The sequence below is a fragment of the Danio rerio genome, chromosome 17, assembly GCF_049306965.1.
Source record: "Danio rerio strain Tuebingen ecotype United States chromosome 17, GRCz12tu, whole genome shotgun sequence".
NCBI classification, from domain to species: Eukaryota; Metazoa; Chordata; class Actinopteri; order Cypriniformes; family Danionidae; genus Danio; species Danio rerio.
The window spans coordinates 3,521,809-3,545,677 of NC_133192.1; the positions used below are offsets into that span (position 1 = coordinate 3,521,809).

Consider the following 23,869-nt stretch of genomic DNA (forward strand, 5'->3'; position numbering starts at 1 on the left):
CTGCACTGGGTGTCAAACTTACATACTGCACCTTTAAAGTAAAGTAGCTAATCACTTTTTACAGAGTGTGAGCAAACCTTTTATTTGTGAGTGAGAGTGTGTGGTGTTTGTGCATCGCTATGATTAATAAAGCAGCTCACGCAGAGGGATTTGTTGATGGTGATGGTCAGATCATCAGGTTTTCCCTTCCTACTGTGGAATGACATCTCTTCCTGCTCCGCCCGCTTTTTATCCTCCTCCACTTCCTAAAAAATAGGTTAAGACTCAAGTCTTATGCTTTCTATAAAGGACTGTATTCTGCTTATCTGTTTACATTTTTGTAATAACATACTATCGTGCAAAAAAAAAAAAAAAACATACTAAGAGTAGGAACAAAAAGAAAGCAAATATAAGACAAATTGACCCAAGTTGCAAGTTTTATTTAAATACAACAGTTTCAGACATGCAACTCATTTAATGCAACCATAGAACTAGAGCTATTTGAAATAATAATTAAAAAATTTCAGTAAAATAATAACATTTATTTTTATAACTAAAATACAACATAATAAAAAGCATACAGACATACAATAAATTAAAAACCACATCGAAAAATACATTTTTTATTTAAATATTTTTTAATACTACAGTTTGTTGCCAAGGAAATATTATAATATTAAAATCAGACACAGCAAAAGTACACACATCCTTTACTAAAGTAGAAGTACAGATACTCATATTTAAAATGACTCTGGTAAAAGCTGGAGTACTAACTACACTTTTGTACTTGAGTAAAAGTAAAGAAGTACCGCCTCAGAAATGTACAACAGTAAAACGTACAGGTGAATAATAGGTAAATAAATGGGCAGTAGTGTATAAGTGTGTGTGTGTGTGTGTAAATGTGAGTGTGTATGGGTGTATACTTGTACTGGGTTGCATCTGGAATGGTATCCAGTGTGTAAAACATATGCTGGAATAATTGGTGGTTCATTCTGCTGTGACGACCCCTAATAAATCAGGAACTAAGTTTAAGGATAGTGAGTGAGATAGGTAGATAACTAGACCTCACATCCTATTGATACAATAATAGAAACTAATTTACATTTCCAATTTTCATGTAAAATGTTTGTTGGCAATTTTATGAAAGTAGCCAGGCAGCATCACCCCCTGTAATATAGGCATTGCTCAAAAATTCAGCCCATGTATCATCATCCTGACGCAAACTCACAGCGTTCAGCATGTAGTTTTGGGGCAGTTAGATCAAACACAACAGCTGCCATTCATGTTGATAGATGAAAATAATTCTGTAGGCCTGTCTATCTTTATAAATAAACATTGAATTCTGTCCTATATATATATATATATATATATAGAGAGAGAGAGAGAGAGAGAGAGAGAGAGAGAGAGAGAGAGAGAGAGAGAGAGAGAGAGAGAGAGAGAGAGAGAGAGAGAGAGAGAGAGAGAGAGAGAGAGAGAGAGAGAGAGAGAGAGAGAGAGAGAGGAAGGTTAGGGTAATTAGGCAAGTTATTGTATAACAATGGTTTGTTCTGTAGATAGTCGGGAAAAAAATTTGCTAAAAGAGGGTAATAATTTTGTCCTTAACAAGCTGTTTAAAAATTAAAATCTGCTTTTATTCTAGCTGAAACAAAACAAGTAAGACTTTCTCCAGAAGAAAAAATATTATCAGACATACTGTGAAAATTTCCTTGCTCTGTTAAACATCATTTGGGAAAATTTTAATAGAGGAAATGAAATTCAAAGGGGGACTAATAATTCTGACTTCATCTATATATACATACATGCATATATAATCATATAGTCAATAGATCATCAATAAAAACTGAAAAACAGCATAAATTCTGTATTAGGAAATATGAACTTATCAGAAATAAAAGAAATAAACCGCAATGCATACATTTTTTAAGAAGTATTTGATTTATGAAGTATTTGATCGTCAAATGCGCAAAATGCTCAATTTAGGCTGCTTCATTCGTGCGAATCGCGCCGCAGGATATCTATTCGCATCTTTGCATTGACTTAACATTTAAAACACTCGCGCTAGATGCTTCATCCGCCTCTGATGTAAATGCATCATCACAGGTTGTTGCCAGAGAAATAGGTCTGTTTCTTTTTAAAACCAAGAAAATAAAGTATACAGAAAAAAGAAAACTATCAATAACTATTATTAACTATAGACTAGGGATGTAACGGTATCAAAATTTCACAATACGGTAATACCTCGGTATGAATGGCACGGTACGGTATTTATTGAATAATTTACAGGAAAAACAAAACTAATGAAAAGACTCGAAAAAAGTGCCAAAAGTGTTTATTTACCTTACAGGGTTCAACGCTAAGGATTTTTTCTACTGGGCCGATTGGGCCAGTAGTTGAGGTTTTTACTTGCCCTGGCAAAATTTTCACTGGCCCCACCAAAAAAAAAAAAAGGTTAATAGCTATTTCTTAGCCACATATGTTAAATATTGTAGCAAAATAATGTCTATGAATGTCTATGATATCTAGAATTTAAACATTTAAAAAATGTTAATAAATGTATGATGAGCAAAATTAGTTTGATTTTATGCAAACGAAAGAGCAGTATGAAAAATGTGCTGGTATTTTATTGCAATTCTAAATAATTTTTATAAAAATGGCTTGCCAAACCGACAACTCTTTTTTTTTTCTTTTTCTTTTCAGTTTCTTATTTTTGTACCCATGTAATTGTCTGCTTCCAAGACTTTAGAAACTGACGTTTTCTTTTAGCCTCATAGTTAGATGTTGCCATCTTTCGCTGTACTTATTGTTATCATGTTATGAAAAAAATAGCATGCTCACTGTTACTGGCCGAAAGGGGCCAGTAACAATCCTGTCTACTGTCCCGAGCGTCTTTCACGCTGGCCACGGGCCACCGGGCAGTCCTTATTGTTGAGCCCTGCCTTAGCACTGAACATATCAATGACATACAAATTAGCCACCTATCTGTAAGTTTCGAAACAGGAACTTAAATTTTTTAATTTTAATAACAAAAAACTATTAAACCATATAAAAAAATAAAGTTTCAATTTAGTATTGTTGAAAACTCCTCACATTCAACATTTAATCACTCACTCACTCAGATAGAGATGGGTTTTTTTAAGGAAAATGATCATATAACTATAATCTGGTGAAAGCTGGGATCTCTGGGCATGTCCCCTGCAACAGAAAACCCCCCTCTCATTTGAGACTGAGGTTTCTGGAACAGAGAGATATGATTTAGCCAAGGTTGACAGCAGTGGGTAACGTTGTGCATTGTCTTTCCTCCACTTGAGAGGACAAGCCATGAGTGAGATAGAGGTCTCTTTGCGGTACAGGTCAATGTCTGCATCAATCTAACAAGTGTGCTGTGTTCTGCAGTCCCCATGACTGTTATTAGTCGTATTCCCCGACTTATATTTCACCACAGTCTGGCAGTGCCTGCATGCTGTTTTTGTCTTTGTCTGTCACCTTTTCTCCTTTCTCGTATCTTTTTAGAAAGAAACCGAAATGCTTCCACACATCTGATTTAAAACCCGCTTTAGGTTAGATCATTTCCAGCTCTTTTTCTTCCCCTCTACTAGCAGCACACTCCATTTCCACATTACTGGATCTGTAGTGACAACAGACCGCAAAGGATGATGGCCACGCCTGGGCTGATGGGAAATGTAGTTCCCGCTACCTCCCGTCCGCTTCATTCGCCTGAGCAAACTTTTCTCAGAAATATAGTTTTATTGAGTCATGCGCCTACGCTAATATTGAAAACAATTACTATTGCGGTATGACGGTATTTACAATATTGTTACATCCCTATCAATAATACAACCACACTAAGGCCAAACAGTTTTTAACAGTGTTCATATTTACAAGTAAAATCTTATCTTATTGAAGTTTCACATTGACTTTAAATGCTTTGTAAAATATTTTTAAGCAGGCTAAAATCAAATCTGAATATCTGACGTTTGTTTCTGACACATTTTAAAGGCACAGTACACATTCTCACCTGATAGCGTTTCATAAGCGCTTCATTTTTCTTTCGTAAGGCTTCAATCTTCTTATCCAGCTCTGCGTCCTTGTGTTCCTTCTTCATCATCATCATCTCTGTGGGGCTCTGAACACAAACACACTGCATATGAACATCTCAATGTCATTTCATATTGTTGAAAAATACATTTATAAAATCAAATTCCAAATTAACAGTGATATATTTAACTGAAGAGTAACGTTGTATGGTGGTTTAAAATGATCTAATTTCATTCAGAAAACTAGAGCAGGCCACGTTTGACATTTAACCTATTGTCTTTATGCACTTCATGACTACGGGCAGGGCGTCAAAGACTTCAGGGCGAGTGAAACATGTCTGGTCAGTGGCTGGGCAGTTTCTTTAACCTATCTACCGTATTTAAAGTACAGTACATGCTCTTTTTCTTCACTTATAAGCTCTGGCCCCTACAAAACCATATAATAGACAGGACAAATCTGTCCAAATTAGTGTTAGACTCGTGTTAGACACTTGTCACTGGAATGGACTCTTGCAGACTCATGTGAACTTCTTAAAGATGCTGTTTGACTGCAGAACAACCAATACATCTCAATAAAGAATTCTGCTTGTAATGAGGCTCCTGGACTGGGTTCTCATTTTCCAGGAATATCATATCATATAATTTATCCTATATTTGTTATATGATATGTGGTTGATTGTTTGGAATTATGCATATGTTTCTTTAACACAAGTATGCATATGTGCGTGTGTGTGTGTGTGTGTGTGTGTGTGTGTGTGTGTGTGACTGCACACACAGAAGCTCCATTATTAGCATCAGCTGCTACTATTAGCAACATGAGCTCAGCGCACTGAAACTTCTCCTGCCATCAGCTGTTTCAGGATGTCAGATATTCACATACAAGCATGACTGTACACTAAACACAGCACAATACACAGATCTTCATCATAATACCTGATGGCAAGAGGATTTCTGAATTATTATTATTATTATGGTTGTTTAACATATTAATGCATAAGAAATCTTGCTATTGTGTGATAATATTTCGTCTCACTGATGTATTTACATCAAAATATAAATACAATGTACTCAATGTGTTCAGAATGTATTGTGGAACACTTGTGGTGCTCTTGAGGTCGGATACAGGTAGGGTTCCAGGTTTTGTGGTGTGGGTAGGTATAAGGGTGGGTTAAAGGATGGTCCAATAAATACAAATTACATGCAGGTATTTAATCAAGCATTAAGTACAATTTAATAAACGTGCATTTTCACAATAAGCACATTGTAACGAATTATTAATTTTATTGTATGTACATATTAGTCAATGCCATTAGTTAAGGCAACTTACTTTAAAATAATAAAAATACCATTCAGAAAATGTTATGTGTTTTATGTAACTGTATAATTGTACTTGTAATCTTAAAGGTGGTCTAAATACAGTCTATTAATGGTGTAATATTCATGGTGGTCTAAATACGGTCTATTAATGGTGTAATATTAATGGTGGTCTAAATATGGTCTATTAATGGTGTAATATTAATGGTGGTCTAAATATGGTCTATTAATGGTGTAATATTCATCGAGGTCTAAATATGGTCTATTAATAGTTTAATATTAATGGTGGTCTAAATATGGTCTATTAATGGTGTAATATTAATGGTGGTCTAAATATGGTCTATTAATGGTGTAATATTCATCGAGGTCTAAATATGGTCTATTAATGGTGTAATATTAATGGTGGTCTAAATAAGGTCTATTAATGGTGTAATATTAATGGTGGTCTAAATATGGTCTATTAATGGTGTAATATTCATCAAGGTCTATATATGGTCTATTAATAGTTTAATATTAATGGTGGTCTAAATATGGTCTATTAATGGTGTAATATTAATGGTGGTCTAAATATGGTCTATTAATGGTGTAATATTAATGGTGGTCTAAATATGGTCTATTAATGGTGTAATATTAATGGTGGTCTAAATATGGTCTATTAATGGTGTAATATTAATGGTGGTCTAAATATGGTCTTTTAATGGTGTAATATTCATCGTGGTCTAAATATGGTCTATTAATAGTGTAATATTAATGGTGGTCTAAATATGGTCTATTAATGGTGTAATATTAATGGTGGTCTAAATACGGTCTATTAATGGTGTAATATTAATGGTGGTCTAAATATGGTCTATTAATGGTGTAACATTAATGGTGGTCTAAATAAGGTCTATTAATGGTGTAATATTAATGGTGGTCTAAATATGGTCTATTAATGGTGTAATATTAATGGTGGTCTAAATATGGTCTATTAATGGTGTAACATTAATGGTGGTCTAAATAAGGTCTATTAATGGTGTAATGTCAATGGTGGTCTAGATATGGTCTATTAATAGTTTAATATTAATGGTGGTCTAAATATGGTCTATTAATGGTGTAATATTAATGGTGGTCTAAATATGGTCTATTAATGGTATAACATTAATGGTGGTCTAAAAAAGGTCTATTTATGGTGTAATATTAATGGTGGTCTAAATATGGTCTATTAATGGTGGTCTAAATATGGTCTATTAATGGTGTAATATTAATGGTGGTCTAAATATGGTCTATTAATAGTTTAATATTAATGGTGGTCTAAATATGGTCTATTAATGGTGTAATATTAATGGTGGTCTAAATATGGTCTATTAATGGTATAACATTAATGGTGGTCTAAATAAGGTCTATTAATGGTGTAATATTAATGGTGGTCTAAATATGGTCTATTAATGGTGGTCTAAATATGGTCTATTAATGGTGTAACATTAATGGTGGTCTAAATAAGGTCTATTAATGGTGTAATATCAATGGTGGTCTAAATATGGTCTATTAATAGTTTAATATTAATGGTGGTCTAAATATGGTCTATTAATAGTGTAATATTAATGGTTGTCTAAATATGGTCTATTAATAGTGTAATATTAATGGTGGTCTAAATATGGTCTATTAATGGTGTAATATTAATGGTGGTCTAAATATGGTCTATTAATGGTGTAATATTAATGGTGGTCTAAATATGGTCTATTAATGGTGTAATATTAATGGTGGTCTAAATACGGTCTATTAATGGTGTAATATTAATGGTGGTCTAAATACGGTCTATTAATCGTATAACATTAATGGTGGTCTAAATAAGGTCTATTAATAGTGTAACATTAATGGTGGTCTAAATAAGGTCTATTAATAGTGTAACATTAATGGTGGTCTAAATACGGTCTATTAAAGGTGTAATATTAATGGTGGTCTAAATATGGTCTATTAATGGTGTAATAATAATGGTGGTCTAAATAAGGTCTATTAATGGTGTAATATTCATGGTGGTCTAAATACGGTCTATTAATGGTATAACATTAATGGTGGTCTAAATAAGGTCTATTAAAGGTGTAATATTAATGGTGGTCTAAATATGGTCTATTAATGGTGTAATATTAATGGTGGTCTAAATACGGTCTATTAATGGTGTAACATTAATGGTGGTCTAAATAAGGTCAATTAATGGTGTAATATTAATGGTGGTCTAAATATGGTCTATTAATGGTGTAATAATAATGGTGGTCTAAATATGGTCTATTAATGGTGTAATAATAATGGTGGTCTAAATAAGGTCTATTAATGCTGTAATATTAATGGTGGTCTAAATACGGTCTATTAATGGTGTAACATTAATGGTGGTCTAAATAAGGTCTATTAAAGGTGTAATATTAATGGTGGTCTAAATATGGTCTATTAATGGTGTAATAATAATGGTGGTCTAAATAAGGTCTATTAATGCTGTAATATTAATGGTGGTCTAAATACGGTCTATTAATGGTGTAACATTAATGGTGGTCTAAATAAGGTCTATTAAAGGTGTAATATTAATGGTGGTCTAAATAAGGTCTATTAATGCTGTAATATTAATGGTGGTCTAAATACGGTCTATTAATGGTATAACATTAATGGTGGTCTAAATAAGGTCTATTAAAGGTGTAATATTAATGGTGGTCTAAATATGGTCTATTAATGGTGTAATATTAATGGTGGTCTAAATACAGTCTATTAATGGTGTAACATTAATGGTGGTCTAAATAAGGTCTATTAATGGTGTAATTTTAATGGTGGTCTAAATATGGTCTATTAATGGTGTAATATTAATGGTGGTCTAAATACGGTATATTAATGGTGTAATATTAATGGTGGTCTAAATACGGTCTATTAATGGTGTAATATTAATGGTGGTCTAAATACGGTCTATCAATGGTGTAACAGTAATGGTGGTCTAAATAAGGTCTATTAATGGTGTAATATTAATGGTGGTCTAAATATGGTCTATTAATGGTGTAATATTAATGGTGGTCTAAATATGGTCTATTAATGGTGTAATATTCATCGTGGTCTAAATATGGTCATCATCATTAACTTGCAGGCTGCATTTGGCTATTGGGGCTGCGAGAAGATAAATAACAAGACCAGAGCTGCGGCAAAATAATGAATAAAAAGAGTGAAACTATAGTCAATCCAGGTCTTCCCGATTAGCCAATCCAGGTCTGGAAGCATCCATACACACTCATATACTACGGACAATTAAGCCTTCCCAATTCCGCATGTCTTTGGACTGTATGGAAACCAGAGCACCCGGAGGAAACCCACGCGAATGCAGGGAGAACATGCAAACTCCATACAGAAATGCCAGCTGACCCAGCCGAGTCTCGAACCAGCGACAGCACTACCTACTGCGCCACTGCGTCGCCCATCATATAATTATTAGGATTTAAATTAATTAGATCAATTTCTAAATCTCAACAACAATGTAGTCATTAAAACAGCATCCAGAAATAACAAACGGAACACTATTTGATTAAAAAGAAACTATCTGCAGAAAAATTGCACATATTTAGGTTTTATTGCACACAACATTGCATTATCTGCATCTGAAGGTTGTGTTGTATTTGACGCAGCAGCACATTCACACAAACTGAACTACTGCAGTTTCTTTAAATGGCTCCAGAGTTGGCAAAAGGGCACATGCTGGACGCGCCAGGGGAAAAAACAGCCCTTACCACACAGGAGAAGAGAAAACATTGGGCACAGCATCCTATTCACCACCTCACCGTTACACAACAGCAAAATCAAGCAGCAATCGTCAGAGAGTGAGGATTTATACAGGCTTCATCATCTGAAATAACCCGACTGACTCCAGGCCAGAGCAACTCCTACACGCAGCATATATGGATCTGAAGAGGCTTGCAAAGATTTGAGAGAGAGAAAAAAACAGTCAGATCTCATTCCCGTAGCTCCAAAGACACACGCTTTTATCTGGAAAACTGCTGCAGACCACTGACTATAAAAGGGGCAGTTCACCCAAAAATTAAAATTATCATCATTTACTCACACTCAAATGGTACAAACATTTTTGATTTCCTTTTTAAATAAGCACAAGATATTCTGAAGAATGTTGGGGAAAACCCTGTAACAAAAATACTAATGGAAGTTTTTGGCTGTTTTTTCCAGAATTCTTACATTTTCCTATTTAACAGAAGAAAAATACTCAAAGAGTTTTGGAGGATTATGGAGCATGATTAGTCTCAATAATAATTCATGCGAAAAACACGATATACAAATCATCTGGAAAGTATTGACAGCGCTTCACTTTTTCCACATTTGTTTTTGTTACAGCCTTATTGCAAAATAGTTTAAATTGATTGATTTCCTCATTCTACACACAATCCCCCATGATGACAATGTGAAGAAAGAGTTTTTGAAATTGTTGCAAATTTATTAAAAATAAAAAAGCTGTAAAATCAGATGTACATCAGTATTCACAGCCTTTGCTCAATACTTTGTTGATGCACTTTTGGCAGTGATTACAGCCTCAAGTCTTTTTGAATTTGATGCCACAAGCTCGGCACACCTGTCTTTGGGCATTCTTGTCCATTCCTCTTTGCAGAACCTCTCAAGCTCTATCAGGTTGGATGGGAAGCAACGGTGTACAGCCATTTTCAGATCTCTCCAGAGACGTTTATTAGGATTTAGGTCTGGGCTCTGGATGGGCCACTTAAGGACATTCACCGAGTTGTTGTGAAGCCACTCCATTGATATTTTGGCGGTGTGCTTTGGGTCATTGTCCTGCTGAAAGATGAATCGTCGCCCCAGTCTGAGGTCAAGAGCACTCTGAAGCAGATCTTCATTCAGGATGTCTCTGTACATTGCTGCATTCATCTTTCCCTCTATCCTGACTAGTCTTCCAGTTCCTGCTGCTGAAAAACATCCCCACAGCATGATGCTGCCACCACCATGCTTCACTGTAGAGATGGTATTAGCTTGGTGATGAGCGCTGCCTGGATTTCTCTAAACGTAACTCCTGGCATTCACTCCAAAGAGTTCAATTTGTGTCTCATCAGACCAGAGAATTTAGTGTTTTAAGGTCTGAGAGTGCTCCAGATGCCTTTTGGCAAACTCCAGGCGGGGAGTGTCTTCCGTCTGGCCACTCTACCATACAGGCCTGACTGGTGGATTGCTGCACAGATGGTTGTCCTTCTGTAAGGTTCTCCTCTCTCCACTGAAGAACGCTGGAGCTCAGACAGAGTGACCATCGGGTAATTGATCACCTTCCTGACTAAGGCCCTTCTCCCCTGATCACTCAGCTTAGATGGCCGGCCAGCTCTAGAAAGAGTCCTGGTGGTTCAAACATCTTCCACTTACGGATGATGGAGGCCGCTGTGCTCATTGGAACTTTCAGAGCAGCAGAAATGTTTCTGGAACCTTCCCCAGCCTTGTGCCTCCAGACAATCCTGTCTCGGAGGGCTGCAGACAATTCCTTTGTCTTCATGCTTGGTTTGTGCTTTGACATGCACTGTCAACCCTGGGCCCTTATATAGACAGGTGTATGCCTATTCAAATCATGTCCAATCAGCTGAATTGAGCACAGGTGAACTCCAATGAAGCTGCTGACACATCTCAAGAATGATCAGTGGAAACAAAATGTACCTGAGCTCAATGTAGCCAAAGGCTTACAGCTTTTTTATTTTGAATAAATTTGCAACAATTTCTACAACTTTTTCTTCACATTGTCATTAAGGGGTATTGGGTGTAGAGTTTTGAGGAAATAAATGAATGTAATCCATTTTAAAATAAGGCTGTAACATAAACAAATGTGGAAAACGTAAAGCGCAATCAATACTTTCCGGATGCACTGTACACGTGTAGCCAAACTCACATGCATGTAACCAAATTCATGCATACAAGAGAAAAACTGAGAGAAAAACAGAGTAAGTGCCCTGGGATTGGCTGGAGTGACCCAGGGTATCTTTAAAAAGGGGAAACAGGCGTGAGGCGGGAGAGCGTGTTGGTTAGTGTGGTGATTTTCCATTTGGTGTAATAACAAATTATATAGTTGCTAAGAGTTATTGTTGAATGTATTTGTGTTTGTGTAAATCTACGGTATATACACAGAGTATATACACCTTGAGAAGCAGTAGAGGTTTGATGGCACTTTTTTTTATCGTAAACATTTTCTCTTGTTTTTATTTATTGGTAGGGAGTGAGGTTTAGTATTGTAAGCTTATTTCTGTTATTTTCTTTGTAAGGGGCAGGTAATAATAATAATAATAATAATAATAATAATAATTCTTTACACTTATATAGCGCACTCAAAGCGCTTAACACATAGGGGGGAATCTCCTCATCCACCAGCAGTGTGCAGTATCCACCTGGATGACGCGAAGGCAGCCAAAGTGCGCCAGACCCACAACACACACCAGCTGATTGGTGGAGAGAAGACAGAGTGATGAAGCCAATTATAATATGGGGATGGTTAGGAGGCCATGATGGACAGAGGCCAGTGAGCAGATTTGGCCAGGATGCCCGGGTTAAACCCGAACTCTTTTTCGAAGGACATCATGGAATTTTTAACGACCACAGAAAGTCAGGACCTCGGTTTCACGTCTTTTACGAAAGACACCGCTCACTGAGTAGTATAGTGTTCCCTTCACTATACTGGGGCGTTAGGACCCACACAGACCACAGGTTGGGCGCCCCTGTTGGCCTGAATAACACCTCTTCCAGCTGCAACCTAGATTTCCCATGTGATCTCCTATCCAGGTACTGACCAGGCGCAGCTTCAGTGTGCAAAATTGTGAGAGTTGCAGAGAGCTAGCTGCCGGCGATGAGGAGGTTTTATTGTGGGTGTTTAGGTAGTGTACTTTTTGTTTATTTTTTTTTTGTGGATACTCTCTGAGGCTTTACGTTCTGGGTGATAAAAAAAAAAAGAAAAAAAAAAAGACACGCTTTTATCTGGAAAACTGATGCAGATCACTGACTCTAAAAGGGACAGCCCATCCAAAAACAATCATGTCATTCACACTGTCATTTAACAATCATTTACTCACACTGTCTGCACGATTAATTGATTTTAAAACGAAATCGTGATTTGAAAAGGTGCAATTTTCAAAACGCAAAAGCTGCGATTATTTTGATTATTACTATATAAGGATATTACTACCCTTATTTCACTGCTATGGAGATGAAATGAAAACTGTAAACTCCATCTCTGCCCTGCTGCTCTCTGTGTGTCATGTTTATTTATAAAGCTCTTTCTACAATGTAGATTGTGTCAAAGCAGCTTAATAAAATCTGTGTGTGTGGGCCTTTGACCTGCTTGCTGAGGTAATGTAACCTCTCTCGGCTGTAGAGCTGCACGATTCTGGCTAAAATAATCACTATTTTATTTTATTGCTTAAAATCAAGATCACGATTTTCCCAAGATTCTGTAGATGTAAAATAAAGGTAAATATGAGTGGGCTATTATTGTTGCTATTTCTCAAATATATGGTAAAGCAACAATAACAATATCAGGCCTGTGTGTTGCTCTACTGTTGGTTAAAATGCTCAATTTTGTATAGATATGGAACGGTGGATTTGAGTAGACTTTATATATGTCCTGGTTGTTAATGCACAGTGAAGTGATGAAATCAGAATACAGCTATTCATAATTTTGAAGTTGAATTATTATGTTTAAGACATTATTTATCATTGACAACATTATTAAAAATTTTTTTCAATAAAACAAAAATAAGACATTTGTCAATATCAGATTCTCTCTTGCAATATATTCAACATTACACAGGCTAGAGTAGTTATACTGACAGCGTTAAACATTTATTTTTATGCACAGCACTTTTTGTTCACTATGAAAGAAAAAGCGTATCAAATGCTGGTCAAAATCATGACTTTTAAATGTGATTTTTGAAATTATGTGCGGGCCGGTTGCATTTTCACATTTTCACAAAAAAATTAAAAATAAATAAAAAACATACATGCAAATCACACTTCCCGCACGTCAACTTTAGTACCAGTTTCAAGAAAAGCTGAATTTAGATCGAGATCACAATCTTTTTTTGATTTATCGTGCAGCCCTACTAGGCTGTTATATCGATGATTGTGGATCTACGCACATGAGCGTGTTTACTCTGCAGCACGAGTTTTCTCCACCGAGATTATCAAGGATCAGCTGTGATATCCACGCATTATAGACCGCGGCGAAAAAGCTTAGAATCCCCAAGAGGCGACAACTACAACTGTGTACTATAACATAGAACTAAGGCCGCTCGATTATTTTACGATTATTTTGGTCATAATTGTCACGATTATTCAAAACGATTATCAGTTGAAGTCAAAATTATTCGCCCTTCAGTAAATTTATTTAATATATAAATATTTCCCAAATGATGTTTAACAGAGGAATTTTTCACAGTATTTCCTCTTATATTTTTTTCTTCTGGAGAAAGGCTTATTTGTTTTATTTCGACTTAAATAAAAGCAGGTTTCATTATTTTGAAACCTATTTTAATAGATCAATATTATTAGCCACTTTAAGTAATATATATTTTGATTGTCTGCAGAAGAAACTACTGCTATATAATAACTTGCCTAATTACACTAATTAAGCCTCTGAATGTCACTTAAGCCGAATACTGGTGTCTTGAAAAATATCTAGTAAAATATAATGTAGTTATCATAGCAAAGATAAAAGAAATCAGTTATTAGAAATGAGTTATTAAATCTATTATGTTTAAACTCTGCTTTAAGCATCTTCACTGTAAGAAAAAAACTTCAGCTACTAAAGTCCTTCAGTCAAGAGCAGTGAGGGATTTTCTCCTTTTGTTGTTTGATTAATAATAAAAACAGTCGGCCGCAGGAATATTGCGCACTGTCACTTTAAGAATAGTGTGGTTCAGATATGGTTTGTCTTTCACATGTCTTTTGATTCTCAGTTTTTTTGTTTATTACACAAATGAGGGTTAATATGAACAATCACTAAACACTGCGCTCTGACACAAATGTGCATGTATTTGACCATAAATCGCTCACATTAAGATGGCGTTAGATGTGTGTGTGCTCTGCTCGTCTCCGAGCCTGTCCGAGGCCAAGCGCGGCACGCACACACACACACAACATGTGCTCTTTCACGCTTTTAAAAATATGAATGATTTGAATGTACATTAATGAATGATTCGCATCCAGTGCTATAAACGTTACATTACAGCACACGCTTTTAGTCGTTTTCACGTGAAACTGAGCTTTGCAGAGCAACAAATGTGTACAACTGGAAAGGGGGTGGTATATGACGGAATAATCGTTTATCTCGATTAATGCTTTTTCTAAATAGTTAGAAGCCAAAATCGAAATTGAAACCGGATTTTCGATTAATTGCGAAATGTTGAATACTTTAGTACTTTCACTAAGTATGATGCTTAAAGAGCACTTCAAATTCTACTCGAGTCACTTTTTTTGATATAGCACTTGTACATTTACTTAAGTCTGGGTCTCTAGTACTTAATACATCTCTGCTGATACACACAGTGGAACAAAGATGAATTTGAACTAAAACAGTATTTTATGGTTGTCTGGATGAACACATTGTGATATCGGTGGTGAAATGCTACTCATGAGCATGCTACTCATGTGCGTTTCACGACTCAAATAATGTCAGAAAACCTTCAGCAAATAAACAGTTATGGTCTGTTATTGACAGTGGTGTAAAGTACATAAGTAAATGGACTTCGTTACATTACTTAAGCATTTTTTTGGCTACTTTGTATTTGGACTGAGTATTATTATTAGTAGTATTACTGAGTATAACACGGTATGTTAAATCGCAAGTAAAAAATCTAGGAGTTATCTTTGATTCTGAGCTTTGTCTAGAAAAACAGATTAGCTCAGTGGTTAAGAATAGTTATTATCAGCTGAGGATCATCTCCAGACTCAAATCCATTCTTTCCTTTCAAGATCTGGAAAAGGTCATACATGCTTTTATCACGTCCCGCCTAGACTATTGCAATTCTTTATATGTTGGTCTCCCCCAATCCTCATTGGCACGGTTGCAGTTGGTTCAAAATGCGGCAGCTAGACTTTTAACAGGCACCAAAAAACATGCTTATATCTCACCAGTTTTAGCATCCCTTCATTGGCTTTCTGTTAATTTTAGAATTCAGTTCAAGATTTTACTTATTGTTTTTAAAGCACTGAATGGGCAAGCACCTTCTTATATATCAGAGCTTATTAACTTACAGTCAACTCCTCGGTCTCTTAGGTCCTCATATAAAATTTTACTTCAAGTTCCTCGGTCACGACTTAAACTGAAAGGGGATAGAGCCATTGCAGTCGCTGCTCCTCGTTTGTGGAACCAGCTACCACCGGATATTACAAGTGCTTCTTCTCTCTCTATTTTTAAGTCCAGACTTAAGACACATTTTTATTCTATTGCATTCCCAGGCTTTTAATCTTTATTGTGGTTGTTGCTGTAATACTTTTATTCCTATTATTACTTTTATTGTTATCTTTTACTCTTTTAGAGTGTGTGCTATGGTTTTGTTCAGCACTTTGGTCAGTACCAAACTGAAGTAAATGTGCTTTATAAATAAACTTTACTAACTTACTTACTATTAAAATATAAGCAACTTTTACTTCTCTACTTGACTACATTTTTGTTTAAGTATATGTACTCTTTACTCCACTACATTTGAACGGACGGTTACCGTTATTCGTTACATTGTGCCACACCAAGTCAGCATCTTTATCTACCACGGCTAATTTGTTGGGCGGACGAGGCCATCTGCAGGGTGCTGAAGGTACTGTATGCTATTTATGAGCTGTGAATTAGCAGCTTGCCTAATATAAGGTGTTTAATTAGCAACATGGCTGCAGCCAATGATGAAGCCGAAGTCGGCACATCAAGCAATGATGATCATCCATGACCTTATCTGAAAGAAATGTTTTCATTTGCCGATATGCAAAATGGCTTTTACAGGATGCAGTGTCTACTTTGTTTGCCATGAACCACGAAAAACAAGTGCTTTTAGGAATTTATCGTCGAATTTAAGTAAACACAGTGAAGTAAGAGTCTATTTAATGTTAATTTAATGTGAATTTTGTAAATTTAATACAGTTACTGATATGGCAAAAACCACTGTGACATGATATGACTGTTCTAGCTTAATTTGTTTTGTGCAACGTGAATAAATGTATAACAGAAATTATAATTTTTGCATCAGGTGCATTTAGCTGTGAGGTTGTGATGTATTTTTCATTTAATTATATGCAGTTTACTAAGTTGAAAAATGACAATGCTCCTCTTTGTTTAATTTTAATACAGAGAAAACATCCTAATCAATTGAAAAACTAAACAAAATAAAAATATTGCCCCCCTCTGAGAGGTGAATCACATAAAAAGTCAGCACTAAATCTTTTTTTTCTACATTTTACTACTTTTTTCCCTACATTTAAAAAAAAAATTATTATGCCTTTTTTGAACATTTGAGTTTGACTTTTTATTCTTTTTTTTTTAATCTAATTTGTTCTGCTATTTGGAAACATTGAGGTGTTCAATTAAATTTCTATATTACAGGGCCCGAAATTTCGACCATTTTGGTCGCATATGCGACCGAAATTTTATCTATGCGATCTTAAAATATATTTGGGAGCCTTTCTGCGAGTGCTTAAAATTGTTGTGTGCGACTAGTTTTTACTGTAAAATGTTCACCACATGCGCGAATTCGAGAGACATTCACGCAGAATGCATCTCTAAGCTCTTTGTCTGCACTTGAAACGCAGCGCTCAGGAATGGTTTAAAACAGTTGTCATGTCAACTTGCTTCAGTGAACAAATCCACGTCCGTACTACTTGCTCCGCCTTCGCGCTCTTCTTATTGGCCCTCCACTGCTCTAGCACTGAACGTGAATGATTGGTTAATATCAGCTGTCAATCACTCAGCGCCATCTGGCTTCGGATGACAGAGAGAGCTACTACCGCGAAATATTGTAAAGCGCTGAAGATGAGAATGAAGATAACACAGACAGATTTAGTTTTAGAAACCATCTAGCTACAAATAATGACACATCTTACTAGTGATCATGTGCTGAATGTTAATCCACCATCTACACTTTTCCAAGAGTAGAAGACTTCCATTGGCTTCAAGTACGCTATGAAAAGTCTGTGGGATGGAGTTTTCAGGTAACTGTTTGCCACATCTAGCACGAGAGCTTCTGTTTAATCCTTCATATAATCGCCAGATGCTGTCCGCCGTGCAAGTGGCAGCTTGCATATGTCAAATTGAACACCACGTACACCATCGCAAACGGGCTTGCACTGAGTAAACTAACATCGCTACTCCTAAAAACAACGGTATTGCTATTAACATGTATGCATATAATAGGGTACAGTATGTGTCAAAAGCATCAGTGCAATATCAGACAGCACCCGTGAGAACAGCACAGTTATACCGTTAACAGATTCATTCATGTCAAGCAGTGCGTGCAGGGCCGGTAAGCGCTCCGTGTATGCTTTGGTCACTCAGTTCTGTTATAAAAATCTATTTTCTTGTGATAACGGGATTTCGTTGAGACATTTTTTTTTTTTTTTTGCTTGTCAGTTTGATTAGTGTTGATTTCAAATACAATAAATATGTTTGAATAAAACTTGTAGTAACGGTGCTCATAATTGGCGGGTGCGCCTAAATTTTGTAAAGTTAGGAGCACCGGTGCTACCAAGCAAAAAGGTTAATATCGAGCCCTGTATTAGGAAATAAAACCTTTCTTGGTGTTCTCTGAGCCTACATTCAGTATGAGTATAATACTCAAGTTCTTTTCAAATTAGATACTTTAACACTTATACTCAAGTCTTATTAAAATTGGTGACTTGTAACTTGTAATGGAGTCATTTGTACAGTAAGGTATCTGTACTTTTACTCAGGTATGGTTTTCATGTACTCTTTACACCTCTGGTTACTGAACCAATACTGAATCATTCTGTTCTGCATGGTGATGCAACATAAAAACAATTAATGCTGACATTTAATATACAGCATATAACCAAAATCACTCTACTTCTCAAACAACACACATTTCACAAAGCAATTCAAGAGCAAATGTGGGATGAGGTGAAAATACACACTGAACTCAAGACTGAACCATTATGAATAATCACTGTTGGCTAACATCCACCTCTCAGACTGACATCTGACCTCATCTGTTCAATAGAGAGTGAATAAATAAAGCCGCTGTTCCCTGCAGTCACTTCATTTGAAGAGATTCTTCATGTTATTCAGCCGAACAATGACACAGGCAAACACACAAGCATATTCTGCACATACTTAAAATTGAGAGCATGCAACAGATGATGTGCTATATGCGCTTGTTAAGTGTGACGTCATGCGAAGCGGCTTCCGAGACCAAGCGCTCTATTCAACTGTATGGAAACTTATGAAATGGTAATAATAATAATATTGCATATGGAAAAGTCACTTAAATGCTCAAACATTTGTGCCAGAAAATAATCAATAGTCTACTTTGTTTTTTATTATTACGACAACAACAAAAAAGTCACAGTATATACAAAAAAAGCAGAGAAAGTCTTAAATAAAAAGGGAATTCTGAATAGAATTTAGGTATTATGAGATATAAAATAGAGTATTTCTGGAAATTAGCTTTATTGCGTAGATTTGAGTTATGAATTAATACAGTATCACAATACTACTTGGTATTGTGATACTTCAGCTGGTATAGTATCATGGCCTGAATTGATGGTATTGTGTGTGTGTTTGTGTGTGTGTGTATATTTATATATATATATATATATATATATATATATATATATATATATATATATATATATATATATATATATATATATATACACACATATGCACATACACACATACACACATACATATGCATATACATACACATACACACACACACTAGCTGGCAAAAAGTCTTCTCACCTAGCCAAGTTTTAGGAACAACAAATAATAACTTCTAGTTGATCATTTGGTGTCAGAAGTGTCTTATATGAAAGGCAAAGGCCTCTAGATTTTGCTTATTTGAGCACAATAAAATCTGATCATGCCTTGATCATTAATGATTTGATTAGGACAGTAAGGTCTGACTCTGCTCAGACTAAAGTCTCATCACTGAACAGAAATAATGTCCAGTATAGAATATAAAGTCCTGCTGCAGTGGAGACAGAATGAATATTGTGTCTGACTCCATCATGAGCTTGGAGGACTGCATCCATACATCTCTGACATGACTCACATCACTGATTAATAAAGTCATCTGGAATGGCAAAGAAAGCATTCAGCAGGACTCCCAGAGCTAATCAAGATCCTTTGTGTTCATCTTCAACGCCTCCTCCTTCATCTTACCCCAGACATACTCAATAATGTTCATGTCTGGTGACTGGGCTGGCCAATCAACAGATGATTCATCAGAGGAATCCACCTTCAACACTTTTACAAATGATCAACTAGAAGTCAAGTTGTTCTTTGTTGCTCTTACAACTGCGATCCTTGACAAGACTTGTCAGGTAGTGTACATTTCCCAAGTGATGTTTAACAGAGAAAGGAAGTTTTCACAGTATTTTCTATAGGTTTCATTTGGAGAAAGTCCAAGTTTGGTTTGGTTTGTATTCAATATTTTTAGTTTTTTTTATTTATTTTTTAAGGTCAATGATATTATTATTAGAATCACATTATTTTTGATTGGCTGCCCATGACCTGCCCAATTACCCTAACTTTCCTAGTTAACCTTCATTCATTCATTTTCTTGTCGGCTTAGTCCCTTTATTAATCCGGGGTCGCTGCAGCAGAATGAACCGCCAACTTATCCAGCAAGTTTCTACGCAGCGAATGCCCTTCCAGCCGCAACCCATCTCTGGGAAACATCCACACACACATTCACACACACACTCATATACTACGGACAATTTAGCCTACCTAATTCACCTGTACCGCATGTCTTTGGACTGTGGGGGAAACCGGAGCACCCGGAGGAAACCCACGGGAAGGCAGGGAGAACATGCAAACTCCACACTGAAACGCCAACTGAGTCGAGGTTCGAACCAGCGACCTTCTTGCTGTGAGACGACAGCACTACCTACTGCACCACTGCCTCGCCCCTCCTAGTTAACCTAATTAACCTTTTAAATTGGATTTCCATCTTGCAAAATAACTAGAAAAATATGTGCCGTTGTCATGGCAAAGACAAAAGAAATTAGCTATTGAAACTATTATGTTGAAAAATGTGGTGATAAAATGCTGTCTCTAATAAGCAGCACTCTGGAAATATTTTTAAAAGCATTACAGTTTTACAGAAAGGCTAATAATCTTGACTTCAACTCTACCTTTGTTTAAGATTAGCAGTTTCGCTTCAATATAAATGTGCATCAGCTATACAGTGACTGTACAGTATCAGCAACAAGTGCCTTTTTAATATTTCAGCAACACTTCACTAATCAACTTTGTTTCTTAAGGCAAAACACTCCCCCAAAAGATTAGATTCATTCATTTTCTTGTCGGCTTAGTCCCTTTATTAATCTGGGGTCGCCACAGCGGATTTGAACCGCCAACTTATCCAGCATATGTTTTACACTGCGGATACCCTTCCAGCTGTAACCCATCACTGGGAAACATCCATAAACACTCATTCACACACTATGGACAATTTAGCTTATTCAATTCATCTATACCGCAGTCTTTGTACTGTGGAGGAAACCGGATGAAACCCACACCAACACAGGGAGAACATGCAAACTCCACACAGAATTGCCAACTGACCCAGCTGGGACTCAAATCAGCGACCTTCTTGTTGTGAGGTGACAGTGTAAACCACTGAGCCACCGTGTTGGCACTTCAACTAAGTTGTTAATTGAAAATAAACTGCTTAAATGTCTAAAATGTTCAGAATGCAGCAAAATAAACTACATCATGACTAGCATATTAGATTAGCACAACAAACCCACTCATTACAAAGTCAGCAATTTTCAAACTAAGAACTAAAATCCAATGAGCATAAAATGCAATATCTGTGAACAGATTCACATCCGATGCAATGCAGTGTTTTAAAGTGATTAAGATCAGCAGAATAAATGCTGTTACTGATAACATTTTAATTTTGTTAAGATTCTCAGCATTCCTGTTTGACTAAGCACATATTGACATTACTAAGAGTCTGCACTCCCTTGGTGGGAAAAAAACATGCAGACTAATCATTCATATAAAGCACTTTATTAAACGGGAAAAGCATTAAATAATCACCCTGTCACCATTTATGCTCTTTCTGTAATTGCTCTGCAAAATAGAAGTCATTATCTGCTGAAAATAGCCGTATATATTTAAATATGAGCAACTGCAGATGAGATTTAAGAGCTATGGCTTTTCAATAACTTAAATTTCAGTCAGCTTTTCTCTTGCAACAGTAATTTGAGCCCTGTAAACAGATTGTGCTGTTTGTGAAGTGACTTTTTTTACTTTCTGCATGAAGGACAAAAGCTCATCATGCAATTATGTGACTTGCATGTGATGACTTCAGAAGGCTTTAAAAATAAAAGGTCACTTGAGTAGATTACGAGACGTATAAATGGCTTAAGCATTTCTTAAAGTATTTATTTTTGTTTTTACTGTAGGAAAGCAAATCTGATTTGCATGTAAAATATGATTTACAATTCTCTCCTTAAAAAATGTATGCTATATGCCTCGTTTTGTTTTTTTCTTACGGTTTGTAAAAGTAATAAGCTTTTTAAACCAGCGCTTTTTAAATCATAATTAAGTAGTGCATGGAAATCAGGAGCTTAAGCGTTCTTGAAAAACAAATAACATTTTTTGTGTTTCACATAGAAAAACACATTTTTTCTGCATAGGAATATAGATAGAGTATACAGTTAGTGAAAGAGATAATAATTAGATCCCAGATCAGCGTCTGTACGCGCCATTTAAAGTGACACCTCTGTTATCAAACAAGTGCGCAGCAAATGCATCTCATGTTTTGTTTAGCTTGATAACAGAGGTGTCACTGTAAGAATGCACAGATCAATAATGAAGCATTCCATTACTTTAGAAACTGTTTGTGCTCATTTAAAAGAAAATTAGCTGTTTAAAATAAAACATGCAGCAGGACGGAGATGTTTACATATTATTCAGTGTATTTGTCTGTTTAAACATACACAACGCTCCTCTGTAAATGGCGTGTACAGAAGCTGATCTGGGATCAGTTTATTGTACGGAGCGCGTCTGTCAGTCTGCGCTTATACATGCGTTCACTGCTTCAGAGGTTGCTTATGAAAGGCGATGATTGACGCACAGTATTAATGTAAAGAAAGTGGGATATATTGGTAAAATATGGGAGAATTTCGGCAAAAACGGGAGGGTTTAAGTGAGTGAAGTTGCGAGAGAACGCAAAACATCTTTGTGAGGGAACGCAAAACTTTGCGAGAGAACTCAAAAACTTAGAAATATATATTTTCCTCCCACCCATTTTTTTCTTTCACCCATTATTTTTTATCACCCAGCCAAGTTTTTTCTCCTCCACTACGTCCCTTCCGGGGTTCCGTAGATTCCTTCTTCTGAAAAAAGTTTTATTTATGTAAAAATAAATAAATAAATAAATAATACTTTTTTAAAAAGTAATATTTTGAAAAGTTTTTAAAGATGTAGTATGTAAGTTTGACACCCAGTGATTGAATTAGGTATTGCACTCCTGAATCAAAACACATTTTCCTCCTCTGGCGTGTCCAGGGGTCCGTTCTTCGTACGTGGATTACTCAGTTAGCTGGATTTGGATATTGATGATTTGACATGATCCAGGATCGTTTCGTTCTTCAAAGCTGATCCGAGAGTTGTTGTCATGGCAACAGTTCTGCTAGGTCAAACCTGATCGGGAGCAGGTTCAATTCATATAAACAGGATTAGATCGGCTCAGTTCAAGCTAAGATAGTACAGTAAGTATGTTCCGAATTCTTATATTTTCTTACAGTAGTAGTTATATACACTTGGGAAAATGGTACATATTTTTTAACTATATATATATAAAGTTAAAGTCATTAATAAAATAAATAAAGTTATACATATTAATAAAACGTATGCAATCTGCACCGTCGAAATGAACAAAGACTGCCATCTGGTGGTGCAAAGAGAAAACTTATTGGTATGAACTTTTTAGATCGCTTAGTACAAATTGTCTATAATAGAAATGCACAATATGTGACTTTTTTTTAAAGCAATAATACATTTATGCAGTCATAAACATGTTTTGATAGTTAATATGCCAGTGATTGGATGCTTCACAAAAGTTGCAGACACCTTTACCAATATCAAAATGCTTTTGTAAACAACCAGTTATTCTTTACACCGATTAAAAAACGGATATTATTATAAAGAAAATCTTTTCTAAATGTAGAACTTAATACATTGATTTGCATTGAAATGCATGATGAATACTCTTGTCTTGACACATGAAAGTGTAAAGCCTGCAGCCCACAACAAATGTGGAAAGTTATTGCGTGTCATATTTAACAAACCGTTTGCTGCTAATTTGATG

General features: G+C 35.8%; 1 protein-coding gene across 12 annotated transcripts in view; it reads right to left on the reverse strand.

The window, feature by feature from the left end:
* The window catches only part of ccdc9b (coiled-coil domain containing 9B), an 87,628-nt gene that overhangs the window by 54,196 nt on the left and 9,563 nt on the right, over positions 1-23,869 (reverse strand). For 10 of the 12 annotated variants that reach the window (XM_068214496.2, XM_073928018.1, XM_068214494.2 and 7 more), the window contains 2 exons: positions 3,995-4,102; positions 141-245 (listed from right to left, as the gene is read on the reverse strand). The exons of the other annotated variants lie outside the window; for them this stretch is intronic. In XM_068214496.2, the coding sequence (XP_068070597.1) occupies positions 141-245; positions 3,995-4,102 (213 nt within the window). The remainder of the gene's footprint in view (positions 1-140; positions 246-3,994; positions 4,103-23,869) is intronic. 12 annotated transcript variants of the gene reach the window in all.